General features: G+C 47.6%; 1 protein-coding gene and 1 long non-coding RNA gene across 2 annotated transcripts in view; one reads left to right on the top strand and one right to left on the bottom strand.

Annotated features, from left to right (window-relative positions):
- The window catches only part of LOC310842216, a 554664-nt gene that overhangs the window by 147826 nt on the left and 386804 nt on the right, over positions 1 to 20034 (top strand). The window lies entirely within an intron of this gene.
- Positions 1 to 20034, bottom strand: part of INTS9 (integrator complex subunit 9) — a 71749-nt gene that overhangs the window by 50016 nt on the left and 1699 nt on the right. The window contains exons 2-6 of the mRNA XM_083733381.1: positions 14501 to 14628; positions 11786 to 11846; positions 9533 to 9595; positions 3688 to 3827; positions 980 to 1066 (exon numbers count right to left, since the gene is read on the bottom strand). Coding sequence (XP_083589507.1) covers positions 980 to 1066; positions 3688 to 3827; positions 9533 to 9595; positions 11786 to 11846; positions 14501 to 14628 — 479 coding nt within the window. The remainder of the gene's footprint in view (positions 1 to 979; positions 1067 to 3687; positions 3828 to 9532; positions 9596 to 11785; positions 11847 to 14500; positions 14629 to 20034) is intronic.

The following is a 20034-nucleotide window of genomic DNA, read 5'->3' as shown; positions in this document are numbered from 1 at the left end:
TGGATCCATGCTTTTTAACCACATTTTAAGTGGGGAGGGAAGGAAAAACACAGAAGGGACAAGGAGCAGGAGAGGGGTGTGCAGAGAAGCAGCTGGCTAAGAATGCAGGAGAGGGGTTTAACGGGAGGGAGGAAAGGAAGGCAAAAGTTTTCCCTCACCTACCCACCCAAGCCAGCCAGTGCTCGCTCGCGCTCTCTCTCTCTCTCTCTCTCTCTCTCTCTCTCCCTCCTGCATGTTTTCAGCAGCACCGGAGCACAGAGACGACACGCTGCTTTCCCCTCTGCTTGCCTGGAGGGGAGGGGCTTTCCCTGCTCTTTGTTCCGTTTGAGCAAACACAGCAAGGAAACAGAGGTGGGTGGGCAGTAAGACCCTGAGGCAGAATGCAGGAAAGCAGCCTCTTCCTCTTTTCAGATTTCCCTTCTCTGAGATGCGCGATTTGATTTTTGCCTGATTTTTTTTGCCTCCCCTCGCGCCATTTGGCTCCAGGGACCACACATTCGCTCAATAACACGCACAGACATTTCCCCTTCCTTTTTTAGGAGAAAAAATCTGTGTGTTATAGAGGGAAAAATACGGTAGGTACCACTCTGGTGGGAATGTAAACGGCGTTTCCGTACGCTGCTCTGGTTCGCCAGAAGCGGCTTAGTCATGCTGGCCTCATGACCCAGAAGTTGTACGCCAGCTCCCTCGGCCAATAAAGCGAGATGAGCGCCGCAACCCCAGAGTCGGCCATGACTGGACCTAACGGTCAGGGGTCCCTTTACCTTTAGAGGGGCACTGGGGATGAGATTATGGAACCAATGGGGCAAATGGCCCCCAAAATGTTTGGAAAATGCTGTTCTGACTGACGCAAGCAGCTCTGAGGGTTGGGCAGCTGAGCAGCAGGGCGAGAAACCAAACCGTAGGGGGAGTGCCCCCCCAGACACACATACCCGTTCCCATGGGAGGTGCCCTGCGGAGGGGGCGTGTCCATCCTTACCTTTGCACTTCCTTATTCTTCCACATGGAGGCAGACTGAGCCTTGGGCACCCGCTCAATGAAGTTGACCAGCTCCTCCATCAGAAGCCTGCAGAGAGGACCAACTGTTATAATTCCTGCTCTGGTCTGATGCTAGAGAGAGAGGGTGCCATGCTGCAGTGCTCTGTGTGTGTTTATATGTAAATAAAGTAGATCAGCCAAAATGCTGAGCTGCTGAGGTCTGTCACGCAAGCTGCGAAGACTCTGCGGATCCCTAAGTGTGCCGGTGTCTGTTGGCATTGGTCGCTGTGATGTTCGGGCAGAAGAAAGCTAATGAAGCTCCCGAATGAAAGACCAGCAGGGAGAGAACATGCCAGTCAGCCATGTGTCTCTGCCAGGGTCCCACTTGAGAGTAGGATAAGCTTCTGACAGCAACAGCAGCAGCAAAAGCGAGAAAAGGCTTTGATGGCACACCGGAACTGCTCTCCCCATTTCCAAAGGTCAGGGGTGAGAAGGCAGGTCCCCTTAAGTAGATATCCAGACTCAAGCGACAGGCATCAGCTGGCTCGGTGGGACCCCATGATGGGCAGAGGTATAAAAAATATTTAGGGGGGGAAACACCCTTAAGGGTGGGGGAAGAAGTCCCAAAACAACGGAGGGTGGTCGCAGAATGCTAACTGAACCCTGCAACCAATGTTATTCCTACTCAGAGTAGACATTTTGAAATGAATAAACATGACTGTCTTAACTACAACTTCCATGCAACCCAGAGTACCTTGGAGGTGGGCAGGTTTCACATACTGCAGTTTTTTTGTTGTGGGTCTCACTTGTAGAGGAAGAAGAGTAGAAGAGTTTGGATTTGATATCCCGCTCTATCACTACCCTAAGGAGTCTCAAAGCGGCTCACATTCTCCTTTCCCTTCCTCCCCCACAACAAACACTCTGTGAGGTGAGTGGGGCTGAGAGACTTCAGAGAAGTGTGACTGGCCCAAGGTCACCCAGCAGCTGCATGTGGAGGAGCGGGGACGCGAACCTGGTTCACCAGATTACAAGTCCACTGCTCCTAACCACTACACCACACTGGCTCTCACACTAGCTTATCAGGACCAGATTGTAGTGACTGAGCACTTTCATGTCTGTTTGCTCCCCAGTATTAAAAATTCCAAGCAGGTCTGGGAGGTAATGCTCAACCCATTTTTCCTGACACGCTAGTTTTCTACAAGCCTTCCCATTCAATCCAGCAATTTATCCTTCTGGATAGCTGAGTCAGAGCATGGTGCTGATAACACCAAGTTTGCAGGTTCGATTCCCATAAGGGACAGCTGCGTATTCCTGCCTCTTGCAGGGGGTCGGACTAGATGATCCCCAGTGTGATGGCCTGGGACTCGGGCTCGGAGCCAGAGGAGTCTCAGTCTGCACCGGATCCTTGGCCTCAGGCGGTAGCTGAACCTAGCCTTGGGCCTGATTCTGAAGAGCCCCAGTCTGCACAGGTTCCCCTGCAACAAGCACCAGCTGGGCCGAGTTAGGGGCCTGAGCCTGCCCTGGCTCCAGATGCAGGGATTACCTCGTTGCCTCCAGCTGGGCCATCACTTACAGCTGCTCCTCTATTGGTTGGGGCAGGGGAGGCTGAGGCGGCCTCTGGGTCTAGTAATCCACTGACATCTCCGGAGCTCCAGAGACTGAGATCTGAGAGAAGGAGAGACCTGAGTACTCGCAGGAGGAGTGCTCGCCTTCGGGCGAGACAGGGAAGTGAGTTGCCGGGGGATCAGGACCGGCCGTTACCCGACAGAGATAAAAGGCTGCTGGACCCCGTCCCAGGTTGTGGGAGCAATGTTGCTGTGATCCTGTGCCTGACCTTGCCTGGTTTCCTGCCTCGTGTCCTGCCTTCGCCCTGTCAGACTGACTCCTCGTGGAACCCTTGGATTCGGGACTGGACCTGGACCACGTTGCTCGGGTTACCCCCGCGCCCAGCACACCCAGGGTTCCTTCCAATTCTACGATCTTGTGATTCTGCATTTAGCAACTTGCAAAACAGAGGAGTGTGTCCCTGGCATGTGTCGAAGAGTAGAAGAGTTTGGATTTGATATCCCGCTTTATCACTACCTGAAGGAGTCTCAAACCGGCTCACATTCTCCTTTCCCTTCCTCCCCCACAACAAACACTCTGTGAGGTGAGTGAGGCTGAGAAGAAGAGGAGTTTAGATTTGATATCCCACTTTATCACTACCCGAAGGAGTCTCAAAGCGGCTAACAATCTCCTTTCCCTTCATCCCCCACAACAAATACTCTGTGAAGTGAGTGAGGCTAAGAGACTTCAGAGAACTGGGACTAGCCCAAGGTCACCCAGCAGCTGCATGTGGAGGAGCGGGGAAGCAAACCCGGTTCACCAGATTACAAGTCCACTGCTCTTAACCACTACACCACACTGTGCTGCCCACCACGGAAGCAGCGGCAGATGTTTTCTGTGAGCGCAACACCGTCTAGCACCATTTAATTGCTCTGCCCAGGCCTGCCAAACAGAGGAGCCCAAACTGACTCACAACATTTGGGAAGAAGTCAAGCATGCAGTGCACACACTTAAAGCTGCGAAGAAGAACTTCCTTGGCTCGCTCTCAGCCGTGTCTTAAAAGCCTCTCAAGAACATTAGAGAGGCAACGCTCCTCTTTCCGGTGTCGTCCTCTACATCTTGCCCTCAAGGCGAGGAGATAAAATGAGGTTTTTTTCTTCTTACCTGCCAATTTGAACTGTCGGCTCGGTGGCGTAGACGGTTCCGGTGAACCCGGTGTGCTCCGTAATGTAGGGCAAGGCCATCATGCAGTGGTAGTTTGAGATCAGGATGACGTCCACCGTCGACAGGTCAATCAGCTCCATCTGAAAACAGAGAGCGTACGTGTGGCGTTCCCCCTTCCTAGGTGTGTGACATCATACTGGGTTCATAAGGAAAGGGTTAACTAATTGTAAAATGACTAATCAATGGGAGCCCAAGGGGCAGAATTAACTGTGTATAAGGTTTAAGCACGGAGGTTTTTGGGAGAGTTAGAGTTAGGGTGGTTGAGAAGACAGTCTGGAGTTAGACGAGACAAAGAAGAGAAGACTGTGGGTTGGGCTAGTCTGGCGTGAGAGAGGGAGAGAATTTGTTAAGAGGAGTCAGTCAAACAGTTGAGATAATCAGTCAGAAGGTATTAGGAAGGTATAGGCCGGTAAAGAAACTAAAGTTAAGATACCAACAGGAATATTATCTGAGAAACCATAAACTTGTTAATGTTTGTAAAATAAACTTGTTTTTTTTGGTTCACTTTTAACAACTGTCTGGACTCAGTGTTTTACCCGAGAGTTAGGGATGTGCTGTGGGTTCAACCACAGAGCCTAGGACTTGCTGATCAGAAGGTTGGCGGTTTGAGTCCCCGCAGCGGGGTGAGCTCCCGTTGCTCGATCCCTGCTCCTGCCAACCTAGCAGTTCGAAAGCACGCCAAAGTGCAAGTAGATAAATAGGTACCGCTCCAGCGGGAAGGTAAACAGCGTTTCCGTGCGCTGCTCTGGTTCACCAGAAACAGCTTAGTCCTGCTGGCCACATGACCCGGAAGCTGTACGCCGGCTCCCTCGGCCAATAAAGCGAGATGAGCGCCGCAACTCCAGAGTCGGTCACGACTGGACCTAATGGTCAGGGGTCCTTTACCTTTTAATGGGTTGGTGGCAGCGGGGAAGCGAACACAGTGGTGGCACAGGGATCTATAGACCGTTAAACGTCTGGCGACCCTGTGTGATCGCCACAGTAAGGCGCTGTTGGGAAATGCAACCTCCTAAAAAAGTCTTCTCCCTCCCTCAGAATGTCAGAGGAGGCTATTGAGCCCAGCATCCTGCTCCTGCTGTGGCCAACTGGGTGCCTGTGGGAAACCCGCAAGGAGGATTCGAACCCAAGAGCAACTCTCGCCCTCCTGTGGTTTGCAGCAACTGGTACCCAGAAGCGCTGCTGCCTCCAACTACAGAGGCAGAGCATTGCCGTCCAGGCTGGTGGCCATCGATAGCCCTCTCCTCCTCCATGAATTGGTCCAATCCTCTTCTAAAGCCATCCAGGTTGGTGGCCATTACTGCCTCTTGTGGCAAGGAGTTCCACAGTTTAACTATGGCATTGCTTGGACAAATGCTTCCTTTTACCTGTCTTGAACCTTCCAACATTCAGCATCATTGGATTTCCCAGTGTTAGGATTCGAACCCTGGTCTCCCAGGTCTTAATCCAGTACTCTGACCACCACACTGCTCAGGGTGTAGTGAGGGCCCAGCAATGCTCTGCTTCTGACATGACTTTTCCCTTTTCTCCAGATCTCCTCAGTCTATGTCTCGCTCTCGTTTCCGCTCCTTTGGCCCTATTGAGTGGTTTCCCTCCTTCTTGGGCCTGTTTGACCCTGGGGTCCAGCCAGGGGCCCATTGCAAGTAGATTGTGAGACCCTTACTCTCCGGGTTGTGGGTTCGAGTCCCACACTGGGCAAAATATTCCTGCATTTCAAAGGCTTGGGCTAGGTGACCCTTCCAACTCGACGATTCTGTGATTCTATCCAAGGGGCCAAGATTTCTGAGATGAAAAGCTGAGAGGAGGCAACTATTAGAAGGGGAGGTGGGAAGCAGCTGGAAGGCAAGGCCTGGGTCCTCAAGGATGGCCTAGAATCTTAAATATGTTTGATTTATAATAGTTAGGTTGCAATAGTTACATTTGGGGCTGGAACTAAACCTGTCCTCTCCAGACTGTTCTCCAGGCAGAGGAATAGGTAGGTAGGGTCAGCCAAGGTCGGAGGAGGAGACAAAATGATTTTTTGCATCCCCGTAACAGGAACTGTAATTGGAAATATTTACTGGTAAGGCTATAACCCTCGATTATGTTGGTCTGGAAAACTTACCAGAAACTTAAACCTCTAACTCAGTTATTATGGAGCAGCTAATGGGATTCAATAGTCGTCAAGTGGAAAAATTACCTTCCCATCGATTCGAAGGTAACAGCCGAGAAATGGGTCAACATGGCTGCTCAAAACACAGCGGCTCAAAAAGTCCCATGGCGGCTAACTTAAGACCTGACGGTTCTTTTGCTTTTTTAGGGGAGGTTGGGGGGGGGGAGGCATTCAGTCCACAAAGGAAATGGAAAACTGGGTGGGAGGTGGAATAAAATAAGAGCATCTGTTGTAACCCACAACCCAGAGACTGGGCAATGGAATCATAGAATTGCAGAGCTGTGATGGATCATCTAGTCCATGGGTAGGCAAACTAAGGCCCGGGGGCCGGATCCAGCCCAATCGTCTTCTAAATCCAGCCCATGGCCGGTCCGGGAATCAGCGTGTTTTTGCATGAGTAGAATGTGTGCTTTTATTTAAAATGCATCTCTGGGTTATTTGTGGGGCCTGCCTGGTGTTTTTACATAAGTAGAATGTGTCCTTTTATTTAAAATGCATCTCTGGGTTATTTGTGGGGCCTGCCTGGTGTTTTTACATGAGTAGAATGTGTCCTTTCATTTCAAATGCATCTCTGGGTTATTTGTGGGGCCTGCCTGGTGTTTTCACACGAGTAGAATGTGTCCTTTTATTTAAAACGCATCTCTGGGTTATTTGTGGGGCCTGCCTGGTGTTTTTGCATAAGTAGAATGTGTCCTTTTATTTCAAATGCATCTCTGGGTTATTTGTGGGGCCTGCCTGGTGTTTTTACATGAGCAGAATGTGTCCTTTCATTTAAAATGCATCTCTGGGTTATTTGTGGGGCCTGCCTGGTGTTTTTACATGAGCAGAATGTGTCCTTTTATTTAAAATGCATCTCTGGACCCTGGGTCTTGCTGGGTGGGACATTGCCTGGCTCCCCCTGGCAGCCTCAAGCTCCTGCCGAACGCATCACAGAGGAGAGCATGGCTCACTGACTGGAAGAGCGAACAGGTCCACTCCAAACAGCAACTTTGTGTTGCAGCACCCCACTTGCATTCCCTGAGCTCTCTGTCCTCCCCCCTTCCTGCCAGGAAGTTCATTTTGGCTGGAGAGGAATTCGGGGACTTTCTGCACGCAGGAAAACTACCTCTGAGATCGCGGGGCTGACAAGATGAGCCTTTGGGTCCCTTCTAGCTGTACAATTCAGAGTCAGGGAGGCCAGGCCACCAACAGAGGTGGGATTGAAAAGAGGATTAGGCAGATTCACAGAGGATAAGACACTCAGTGGCTGCTAAGCCTGATGGATGAGGTTTCCCTCTCATGTCTGAGGCAGGGAGAGAGCTGCTAGGTGGGGCTCCCCATAGGGGCATCTCGCTCAGTGCCTGATTTACGTATAAACTAAACCAGCTATAGCTTAGGGCCCTGCTCTCTTGGGGCCCCCCACAAAATTTAAAGGAAAAAAACCCTGGATGTACATTTCCAAAATATAAGATAAAAAACAAATGAAATAAAACCTACATACAGCAACAGTGTTTTGTGTTGCGTAGGCTCCTATTTGTTATGTGCAAATGGCTTTAGATACCCATTAGGTCCATAAATTGCCGTATAGCATATATTCAACACAAAAAACAGCGGCAATTTGTTGTTGGCAAAGGACAGCTGGAGATATAAAGGGCCCCATTACCTTCAGGAGCTTAGGGCCTCATCAAACCTAAATCTGGCCCTGATCTCACTGCCCACTCTGAGAACAGGATGCTGGTCTAGGTGGGCCACTGGCTTGATCCTGCAGGCTCTCCTTACGTTCTCAGGAAACCTTTGGTCCCATTTGCTCAGGAAAGTCTGCTTCTTTGCGTCTCAAGCAGAGAAACGTCTCTCCCCCTGACGCATCTGTTGCTTGATCTTAAAGCGCTGGTGTTGTGGATTGAAATCTGGGGACTTCTGCATGCCAAGCAGGTGCTCTCAGGGGTGGCTGGTGGCCCAGTGGGACTGGGAGGGCAGAATGCAAGGAGACTAACAGTAGGTGGCGCTAGAGACACTGGGAGGCAGCAGAGCCAGTTGATTCTGGGTTTGCCTCCATCTTCCTCGCCCCTGCTGAGTCCTGCAAGGGCAAAACTGAGACTGAGTGGGAGGAAGACTGCCCCCCCTGGATGGGTAAGAATCTGTAAAGTGGTACCTCGGGTTACGAATGCTTCAACTTACATTTTGTCGGGTTACAAACGATTGTAACCCGGAAGTAAGCTGTCCAAGCTCTCGGAGGTCTCGCTGCTGCCTGGAGGCAAACCCGGACATCAGCGGTGCCCACGGAGCTGTCTGAGGGCTCTGTGAATGCAGGGAACCAAGCCCCTACATCCGCGGTGCCTAGAGCAGCTCTGCTAATGCCAGGAGCCAAGCCCCAATGTCCACGGGGCCTGCAGAGGCTGGGCTCCAGCTGCAGGAGCTCTCTGAGGCCTCCACGAATGCCGGGAGCCAAGCCGATTGTGATTGTGGAAGAGGACCCTGAGCCCCCTCCAAACAGTGAGTGCACGTAAGAAAAGAAATAAATGTTATTTTTTTTCATCTAAAATACTGTCTTATTTATTTTATAGTACAGGACATTGGTTATTGCCTTCATTTTATGGATCAATGGTCTCGTGAAACAGTAAAATTCATGTTAAATTGCTGTTTTAGGGGGTGTTTTTCATCATCTGGAACGGATCAATCCACTTTCCATTACTTTCAATGGGAAAGTCCGCTTCAGGTTAAGAACGTTTCAGGTTAAGAGCAGATTTCTGGAACCAATTAAGTACTTAACCTGAGGTACCACTGTAGTCCAATCCCCTGCAATGCAAGAACCTTTTGCCCAAAGTGGGATTCGAACCCACAGCCCTGAGATTAAGAGTCCAGCTGCTGGAATTTCTGGGACAGATAAATGACAGATAAATGGGGCAAATAGTAGATTACACTGTCCAGGCAAAGAAAATAAGGACGAGGAGACAGGGGATGGGAAGAGAGACCCCCCACGACCCACATTGTCTGAATGCCAACCACCTCCCTGTTGAGAAGGCTTAGCCGGTAGGAAAAAAGGTCCAAAATGATTTCGTTCTGAGGAATGAGGTGCATTCAAGTGTCCAAATTATATATATATATTGGCCAGGTGGGGAGCTGGAACATCAGCAGGTTTTGGGAAAGCTGTTCTCTCTTTCAGCCTCAGGCAAATCAGCAACACAGACAAAAAAACAACTTTAGCCCACCTTACAGGGTTGTTTGTGACAATTCCCGAGATAATATATGTAATGCTCCCTTCTGGAAAGCACTCTATATAAAGCGCTGAGTGTTATTATTTTGCACTCTTAGTAAGCTGCTGTTTCTCCCTTAAGGGGCCTGCAGCGAAATAAATGTTCAAAAAACAACCATCGTTTGCAGTTCCGCTTTCCCTTAAATTGCAACAGGAGCCGTAAGTGGCTTTGAGAAATGAATCGGAAAGTCATCTAGCAATGGGCATTATTTCAATAAGAGCCTCCCGTGAAACGTGCATTTTCTCCAAAGCGAGGTGGATGGCTTGGGACTCCTCCGACCCCTGCAAGCCTCTTTGAAATCAGCAGAGGGAAGCAGCGGGTTCGAGAACCCTTTGATGGTTCCAGCTGGGGACCAAAAGTAGGGTGGTCACAGTTTGGCACCCAGGATCCTGCGAAGACTCACCTCCGGCAAGCAGAACTCTGGGACGGAATCCACAAACGCCCGGCCAGCACAGTCTTTCAGCTCCTGGGAAATGGGAGGGGAGGAGAAGAGAGAAGACCCTCAGCTGAAAAGGAAGAAATTTGAGGCTAGGAGACAGCGAGGGCAGCAGAGGACCACACTCTGGGCTTCACCTGCCGGCGCTTATAGGCCGCGATGGCCAAACAGCTCACAAGCTGCATCCGAACATCCGGCCATTGCAAAGGGCTGTAGCTGAATGGATGGACACCTGCCAATCCTGACACGCTCCTCAGGCCTGGCATCGGAGGCAGGCAGGGTTAGGGATCTGGTGCGGATCTTCCTCAGGGTCTGCCGAAAATCAGGGCCGGCCCCGTTCTCTCCCGGAAATCTCCACCAAACCTCTCTTTCCCTTGGCACTTCCTTCCTTCCCCACATTCTGTACTTTCACTCCGTCGGGTTTGGAGATGGAAACCACCCTGTGAGTTCCTCCAGACATCCACATTAATATTCTCCCAGGCCTGTTAAATTAGTCTTTCTCCCTTTGCTCCGTCCGGCAAGTTGATTGCTGCGCATGCAAATAGGTCTGAGATGAGATGGGAGCAATGGCTGCTTAGACAACGAAGGCAGCGATGTCTCTCAGCAATCAAATGATGCATGCACTATGCTGCTGTACAGTTCTCTACACGGGGAAAAGGGTTTTTTTTTGGGGGGGAGCTCCCCCCAAAGTTATAGGTTGCATGTTTACCAAACAGTGCATTACCTTCTCTACAGTGTATCCCCCTGGCTTCAGCTCTTCAGAAATTCTAGCAATTTTTGGCAAGTTCTAACAAACGAGTAATTACTTCAAATGGCAGGGGGCGCTTAACCTCATCCAGTTATGTTAAAAGGTGAATTATGGGTAGACTGGGTGAATTTCAATGCCTCCTCCAGTCTTAAAAAGAAGGGCCTTCCTCCTTACATGACAAAGCACCCACCTTTGACCCCAGACTCCCAGGCTGTGTGGAGAACTGGTCAATTTGTTTGTCATTCGAAGCAAGCGCAACGGTCAATATAAGAAGCGCAGCAGGAGTCATAATTAAAGGGGCCCACTACAGGCAGCGCCTCCGAGAGGCTTCCGATGCGATTGTGGAACGCATTGTATCCATGCGGCTGACGGGGCGTCTTGCAATGCTCAGGGATTCAACATACGCCGCGACTTGTGCATTCCCTGTGACAACAGGATGCTGGACTAGATGGGCCTGATCCTGTAAAACACTTCTTACCGTATTTTTCACTCTATAACACGCACCCGACCATAACATGCACGTAGTTTTTAGAGGAGGAAAATCCGTAGGCATGCCATCCGTAGGCATTTCCTCCATAACACGCACAGACATTTCCCCTTACTTTCTAAAAGTGAGTGTTATGGTGCAAAAAATATGGTAGTTTCTGAAGCATTCCCTCCAAAGTCTCCAACAGAGTCCAGGGGAAAAGCACGAGGGGCGGGGAGACATTTCAAGGTACAGTGTTACCTTGGTTCTCAAACGCCTTGGTACCCAAACAACTTGGAACCCAAACACTGCAAACCCGGAAGTAAGTGTTCTGGTTTGCGAACTTTTCTCAGAAGCCGAACGTGCTCAGTTTTGAGTGTTACACTTCCGATCTGAGTGCCACACTTCCATTTTGAGTGCCACAGTTCCGTTTTGAGGGTTAAGCTGAGGTCTGTCTGTTTTTGCTATTTATTTTGCCTTTTTGTTTTTGCGGCTCTTTTTTTGTTTGTTTTTGTGACTGTGCGGAACCCAGATCAGCTACTTACTGATTGATTGTGTGACTGCAGTACAATGTATTGCTTTCATTTTATGGATGAGTGGTCTCGTTAGATAGTAAAATTCATGTTAAATTGCTGTTTTAGGGGTTGCTTTTAAAAGTCGGAAACAGATTAATCCATTTTGCATTACTTTCTATAGGAAAGCGCGCCTTGGTTTTGGAACGCTTTGGTTTTGGAACGGACTTCAGGAATGGATTAAGTTTGAGAACCAAGGTACCACTGTATTCTTTTTGCAAAAAAAAAAAATCTTTTTTGTAAATAATAATATTTTATTATTAATTTTGTAAAAGACGGGGCTAAGAATCATAAAGGGCAGGACTCAAAGGATTTGGCCTGGAAATGCAATTGCTTTTGATTTTCTCCCCAGTTAAATCAGAGTTTGTCCAAGCTCAACGGTGCTGGCTAATTAGCCAGGCTCGCTGAAAAACCCAATCCCAGTTGTACATTACCTTGTCTAGAAAAGTGCTCCCATCTTTTAAGATCCAACCAGGGAGCTTAGATAGCCTTGGACTACAGGAAAAGAAAAGGGGGAAAAAGCTGTGTTAATGGGTTTTATGACAACATCAGCACCCATTTTCAGAGAACGGCATAATATGACCTCCAGGTATAGGGCGGTATAAAAATTTAAAATAATAATAGTAATAATAATAAAAAATTAAGTTATTGATGCTCCACGTAGATTTCACAAATGTAGCACAGCTAAGTCACCTTTCCCCCACATAGTGCTCCTCCACATGTTTCAGGCTGCAACTCGTAATAGACCCAGCCAGATCATAAAAAAATGATTTGAAAAAATTGAAAATATTGAGCCCCAGACAGAGCCACGACTGAGCTTTAATACTTCCCGGGCCTTACCATTAATGGATTAATTTTTAAATCCTGGGAAGCCAACAGCTTCCAAACAGTTTTCAAGGGCAGCCCCTCCATGCAACACATTGTGGTAGTCTAACCTTTCAGCTCCTGTTGACAGGTGATAACAGGTAAGACCTCTCTCTCCCTTACAGCAGGTGCTTCTAATCTCAGCTCATTGCATACAGTGAAAATACCAGGTAGCCTGACATCTGGCTGGTTGATAGGGCATCAAATACTTATTTCACTCATTCTAATGCACATCAATCTCTGACTTTTGTCTTCTGGGTTTCTGGGGCTTTTCCTGTTGTTATTCAGTCTCTCACAGCTACAATAAACCTACCATTAAAATTATGGACTGGTCATTTCTTCGTCGGGGGGCAAACGGGCAAATTTAGCAGGGGATCAAATACTTTCTCTCTCTCACTGTACTCTTTAAAGAGAGAAGATGATTAAGAGGTGAGCTGCTCGCCCAGGAACTTTACGCTCCTCCCCGATAAGCACAAGATGTTCCCTTTCGATGATGCAATATGCAAGAGGGGAGTGGGAGGGGGGGACAATCAACGTCTCCCGCGATATTGAGGCTCTCTTCCCAGAAGCCTCCCAAATAAAGCAACTCTCGCCGACGGGCTCCTGACGGTGTAATGAAGTGATTGATTAATCCTAAATAGCTCGACACGACACATAAATAAAACAAGCAAATGTGACGCTCCTCTAGACAGGAAAGGTTAACAGCCTCCCTGCGACTGGATTTCAGCATCTCCGCAGTCGGATTCTGTTACAGGAGGAGAAGTTTCAATTGTTCAACCTCATTGTTCCCAGAACCACGTACAGGCTGCTTACGAAAGTAAACCAAGTTCCTTGGAAAATTAGTTCTGGTGGTGGTGCGATCACATCTACTACTATTAATTATTATTTGTATTAATTACTATTATTATTATCTGTTATTATTAATCACCCACCCTTTACCCTAAGGTCTCAGGGCAGGTTACAGTTAGGTAAGGGTAAAGGGACCCCTGACCGTTAGGTCCAGTTGTGGACGACTCTGGGGTTGTGGCGCTCATCTCGCTCTATAGGCCGAGGGAGCCAGAGTATAGCTTCTGGGTCATGTGGCCAGCATGACTAAGCCGCTTCTGGCGAACCAGAGCAGCGCACGGAAATGCCATTTACCTTCCCGCCGGAGCAGTACCTATTTATCTACTTGCACTTTGACATGCTTCTGAACTGCTAAGTGGGCAGGAGCTGGGGCTGAGCAATGGGAGCTCACCCTGTTGCGGGGATTCAAACCAGCGACCTTCTGATCGGCAAGTCCTAGGCTCTGTGGTTTAACACACAGCGCCACCTACGTCCCCATAGGTTACAGTTAAAAACAGTTTAAAACAACTTACGATCCCGAAAAGGAAGCTAGGAATCTGTACAGGCAGCTCTCCACGTGGGAGCAATCTGCTTGTACGAAGGTCAGGGCATGCATGGTCTGAAGGGATATGCTTAGCACATAAGAAGAGCTCTGTTGGATCAGGCCAACGGCCCATGTAGTCCAGAGGCGTAGCATGGGTTGCCGTTGCCCGTGACGGGGCAAGTGTTGCATCGCGCCCCCCGGTAGACTGGGCAGCAGTCAGCCCCTTTGCCAGCCGGCGTCTAATCAAGGGAGACTCTCCTTGCAAACTAGCTCCAATCTGGAAGCAGAGACGAGGCAGAGAAATGTGAAGCCAGGAACACCTCTGCCCCCTTGCCCTCCCTTCGTTTGAGCTGTGACAAGGATTTCCCAGCGCACAGGAATCGGGACCCATCGGGAGACCCACTTCCTTTTCTGATTATGTTGAAGATCCTGTAACATATCTACTTTTTAATTTGTGGGGTGGGCTGCTGTGTGTCTGGGAGGGGGAGATATACGCCTGGCAAGCTTGCACTTTCCTCCTGCCTCCCATTTATCTCTCCTTGCCTGAAGAAGCCAGAAAAGATGACAGATCTGTGACCTCACTTGCGCTGAGCCGCTGCCGCAATACTTTACTGAAGCTTAGAATAAATTATCTGGAAAACCGAATCGATAAATCCATAAACCGTTTTCCATCTACTGAGCCAAAGGACGTTATTTTGATAAAGGGAATTTTTAAGTGGACTAAGTCTATTTATGCTATCGGGCGATGCTGCGGGCTCATTTGAAAAAAAAAAACAACCTCCTTTCCCAGGCAAGTCAGGTCTGGGCTTTCCTCCCAGAAAGAATGCCCTCACCCCCTAAACTTCCCCCTCCCCAAAATCTAGCTTACGAAGCGGAAAGCAGAACCGGAAAGCGTGCAAGGAGCCTGAGGACGTACCTCTGGACCAAAGGCAGGGGCAGGAAGTTGAGCGTCGAGGTCATATCCAGCCCACAGTCAAGCATAATGGTGGTCGATTTGAACTTGAGGACGTTGCATGGCAGCGTAGGGTGTCCGGACAGGCAGTACTAAGGGAATGAGATGGGATCCAATAAATGACCAGCCCCAATAAAAGCAAAAGGAATTTGCAGGCCTGGAAGGGAGGAAGTAATTTTGCCAACCAGTCTGCTGCCCAAGAACCCTCGCCATATTTCAAATAATCTCATAACGGTTCAAGGTTAGCATGACCTGCTCCCCATTTTCTTTGACACTTATTCCCTGAGCAAAATTTACACGGCCCTTGATCGCAAGTAGGCAGTTTACAAAAAAAAGAAGAGAGGAAAACAAAAATGCAAAGATACAGAATCAAAAACAAGCCTTCTGTAATGCACTACATTTCTTGCAGAGCAGCTGTTAAACTATAGCGAGCAGGTATTTGAATTTGCTCCAGAACAGTTAGCAATTTGATAATGATTGTTTGGCAATTTGCATTGTATTTTGTTGAACAGCAACATGGGGCGTTGAAGCGCACCGGACAGCAACTGCTTCCTTTGAGGAACTATGGCTCCCCTTAACTCATTTGTTACTTCACCTATGTATTTGGGGGGGGGGGGGCTTCATTGGATCATTCACTTACAACTAGACTGGTGACTGGGAGTGGCGGCCGAGACCGTATAACACCGGTACTGAAAGACCTACATTCGCTCCTAGTATGTTTCCAAGTGCGGTGCTGTGGTCTAAACCACTGAGCCTCTTGGGCTTGCTGATCGGAAGGTCAGCGGTTCGAATCCCCGTGACGGGGTAAGCACCAGTAGTTCAATCACAGCTCCTGCCAACCTAGCAGTTTGAAAGCACGTCAAAGTGCAAGTAGACAAATAGGTACTGCTCCGGCAGGAAGGTAAACGGCGTATCCGCCAGAAGTGGCTTAGTCATGCTGGCCACATGACCTGGAAAAACTGTCTGCGGACAAACGCCGGCTCCTTTGGCCAGTAGAGCGAGATGAGTGCCACAACCCCAGAGTCGTTGACGACTGAACTTAACTGTCAGGGGTCCTTTACCTTTAACTTTTTACGTTTCAGAGCACAATTCAAAGTGTTGGTGCTGACCTTGAAAGCCCTAAACGGCCTCGGCTCAGTATACCTGAAGGAGTGTCTCCACCCCCATTGTCCAGCCTGGACACCGAGGTCCAGGGGATTTGAACCGCTGACCTTCTGATTGGCAAGCCCTAGGCCACAGCGCCACCCGCGTCCCTGGAAAATCTAAGAGGGGTGCAAAAAAGAGGGGCGAAGTACTTTTAATTGTGCTTTTAATTCTGTTGGGAGCCGCTCAGAGTGGCTGGGAAAATCCAGCCAGATGGGTGGGGTATAAATGATAAAAAAATATTATTATTATTATAGCAGAAGGAGGAGATCTCAATTTCACAATTTGGCCTGAACTAACTGAGCCACTAGATCTTTGCAAAGAAAAAGAACCCTTTTGCAAAAAGCAGGATGACCAGAAACTATGTACTTGCAGAAACAGCTGGAATGCAAGATATATCGTTCTCGGGTCTATCACCAAAAGCCTTGGTTGGCAGAAGAGGCCAGGAAATAAGACCAAGTGTTTGCCCAAAGCTTGGGCAGTCAGATGCCTGGGGACAACCTTGCAGAGAAGAGGCAGGTTCATGCAACGACTTAAGAGGTATTGATGGGAACATAGGTTGACGCTAAGCGGAAAAGCATTACCCATCACCCAAGATGGGAAAGAGGGAACTCTCGATGAGGGACGAGATCTCGATCGCTGACCGTGCCAAGTCCAAAGCAAAGAGGGCTGGCTTATTCCCTTAAGTACGTTACCAGAGAGCTCTTTGAGACTCAAATAATACCAAACGTATGAAATCATAATATGCAAACATGGGTGCATTTGTGCGCAAGGGAGAAAATTCAAAATGCAAACACTTTGAGAGTCAAGGCAAAGAGAATGATGGCAACAAGCCCTAAGCCACTTGCTGGTGAAATCACTCCAGGATAAGGCAGCAAACATTCTATACTGGGTAGAACACACATTTTTTTAAAATAAAAAAATCATTTCATTTTCTCAAGTTCTATGGTTTGGACTTTCGATTTAAAACAAGAATTACGTACGGCATTTATGAGCGAACATATAGCAGAAATACACAATAATCACACACAGAGAGAAATAATAGGAAGGGGGCGGGAATGACACAAACTACACACAATTCACACATCATCCTATGCCTGCTTACTCTGAAATAAACCTAACCGTGTTTGATAGGGCTTAAAAGGTAAAGGGATCCCTGACCATTAGGTCCAGTCGTGGCCGACTCTGGGGTTGCGGAGCTCATCTGGCTTTATTGGCCAAGGGAGCCGGCGTACATGTGGCCAGCATGACTAAACCGCTTCTGGCGAACCAGAGCAGCGCACGGAAACAACATTTACCTTCCTGCCGGAGCGGTACCTATTGATCTACTTGCACTGGTGTGCTTTCGAACTGCTAGGTTGGCAGTAGCAGGGACCGAGCAACGGGAGCTCACCCCGTCGCGGGGATTTGAACCGCCGACCTTCTGATCAGCAAGCCCTAGGCTTTTTAGTTTAACCCACAGTGCCACCCACGTCTTGATAGGGCTTGCTCCTTTGCAAACCTGTTGCTGCCATTAAATAGAGAGTAAAATTGAGGAACCTCCAGATGCTATCCTGACTTTCTTGCAATTAAATTGCATGGGGTTCCCCCAGACTTGAGGGGTTCAAAGATTCTGAGAGGGGGGAGAAAACACTCTCTCGTCCTACTCCTGTGTGTTTAAGATTGTAAACCCGTGGGGAATGATTTGTGCTGTAGTTTAATTTTTGCAAAGCCCCTAGACATTTTAAAGCATTTTAATGATATCACAGAACTGTAGGGGTTGGAAAGGGCCATGCGGGTCATTTAGTCCAACCCCCTGCAATGCAGGAATCTTTCACCCAGCATGGGATTCGAACCCACAACCCCAACCTTACGAGACTCATGCTCTACTGACTGAGCTATCCCAGCATAATAATAATAGGCACAAATGCTATGATAGAAGCTCAGGGGTGTCTTTCAACGTTAAATCCATGCTGTAAGGAACCCTCAGATGTGAAGTTCTCCGTTGGATTTTGGACTATGAGTATGTATTATTACACCACGGGTTCCTTGAGGAAGCAATGGCTGTTCATCTGCTTTGTTTCTGGTGGGGAGGCAAGGTGTTTTCACATGTGAGAATTAAATTAGCTTTACTTAAAGTGAGAAAGTACATGCGATTTTAAAATAGCTCTCTTCCCCAATGTCTCCTGCAATGGCTTAAATAAAAAGATGCATCTTCCAGGATCAAAGTCAGGGTAGTGATGTTAAATTCTTGAGAATAACCTTTTGGAGAATATTACTGAGAATATTCTCGATTAATGAGAATATTAGAGAATTTTCATTTAAAATAGGAGAATATTTATTTTAATGCATTTAAAATGATATAATTTTAACACATTGAAAATGATATAATTAGTTAATATACATGTTTATTCATGGGTAAACTTGTTCAGATGGCAACCAAAAACTGTACAGATACTTTTATTCAAAGGGGCAATGCAGTGAATTCACATTCTTTGATTTTTTTGCACCAAACTTGAAATCAAAACTTCAACATGAATGACTCATGTTAATCACTAAGTCTGCCACTAACCATATTAAAGCTACTTTCTGTAAAAAAAACAAAAAACAGCAACTACACTATATGGCCAAGGGTATAGAACTGCTAAGGATAAGGTCACACCAAAATAGAACAAAGGCTATTACATATAGTTGAAATACATACAAATTCAAATGTTCATCAAATTAAATGAATAGCATTTTTAAAACTGAAAAAGAAAAAAACCTGTTTTCTGTAGCTCACATTTCAGAACTGCCAGTGGTGAATGACAGAATGCCCAGTAAGGTAACTGGATTAATAAATCAATCAATCAATCATTATTCATTACTTACACTGGCAATATCACAGCTTGACTTATTATTTACTAGATTTTTTAAATGTGGTTCTTACATTAGAATTTACAGAATTATTAGAATATTCTCATTCTCGAGAATATTCTCTGCAGAATATTCTCACCTCACCTCACTAAGTCAGGGTCCATCTAGCCTAGCAACCTGCTCCTAATAGTGGCCGGCCAGAATCTTCTGGAAAGCCCTCAAGGAGGACAGAAGGCCAGCAGCTCTCCCACTGCTTGTCTCCAACACCAAATTCTCAGAGGTAGACTGCTCCCAATGTGGATGTTCCATTGAGATATTGTGATTTCCCCTCTACAGATGTACCGCTGGTCCTGTTGTCCTTCACAAATCTTCCCTTAAAGCAGGGAATGGGGAAACTGTGGATCTCCAGATTTTGGGAGACTGCAATTCCCATAATCCCTGGCCATTGCCAGTGCTGGCTGTGCTGGCTGTGGACGATGGGAGTTGGGAATTCAACATCACGAGGGGCCCCATTTCTGCTTTAATGCCATCTTGTAGCAGGGAGTTCCACAAGCTACTCATGTTTTGCATGAAATACTTGCATCTGAATTTATGACCATCCATATTCACACACGACACAAATAATATGTGATGGACACTCAAACGGTGATTTATTTGGAGTCGTGCAGCTACTATAAAACCCGAGGCTCATAAATCCAGAGATTACCCCTTCTTTATAGGAAAGCTGCAAAATGCAAAGCAGGCTAGGACTGATTGCCCTTTCCCAAGCCTAGGAATAATGCTTGACATTTGTAGGGTGAATTTCTAGCACTGTTGGCACTTCATTGCCAATAAAACTTAGCAGCAACCCTGCAAAGTAGGCCAGATTCAATATTGCTGATGCCTTATTTCACTTGCTGAAATTGTGGCATGAAGTGACCTTTGAACTAGGGACTTTCCGGGAATCACAGTTTGTCTGAAAAGATGGAGCCTCTCTAGGATTCTATGCCACCTGGAATTCTGGCCTCCAGCACTTGCCCTCTCCACCAGCCAGAGCTGCCGGCTTTTGTTTGTGTGCATATGAGATGTTGCTGCAGTCTTTGCAATGTGTTGCAAGCTGCCTTGAGAATCTTCAGGTTGTAAAGTAGGGTTTATAAAACTACTGCAGGTGCTGTTGCACTTTGGAACTCCCCGCCTATTGAGATCAAACTGTACTGTTTTTGACACATGCAAAAAACAATCCTGCTTAGACGAGTCTGCCCAGATGCTTAGAAAGTTGAAGTGATTTTAATCAGTTTCAGCATTTTAACTTTTGCATGTTTTAAAGGGGGGTTGTGGTTTCCCCCCCTTGTTTTCCTGTTTTAGATTTTGTAAACCGCTTTGAGGATTTTTATTTTTTTACACACAAGTGGTGCATAGATTTAATAAAATAAATATAATAGTAAATCTAGTCCCGCATCCTGTTCTCTTGGCGGCCAACCTTTGGAAAATCAGCAACCAAGACTTGAGCACGCGTGCCCTATCCCCTCCTGTGGTTTCAG

The sequence above is a fragment of the Podarcis gaigeae genome (genome assembly GCF_964106915.1).
Source record: "Podarcis gaigeae genome assembly, chromosome: 3".
Taxonomy (NCBI): Eukaryota; Metazoa; Chordata; class Lepidosauria; order Squamata; family Lacertidae; genus Podarcis; species Podarcis gaigeae.
This window is presented reverse-complemented; position numbering and strand designations above follow the sequence as displayed.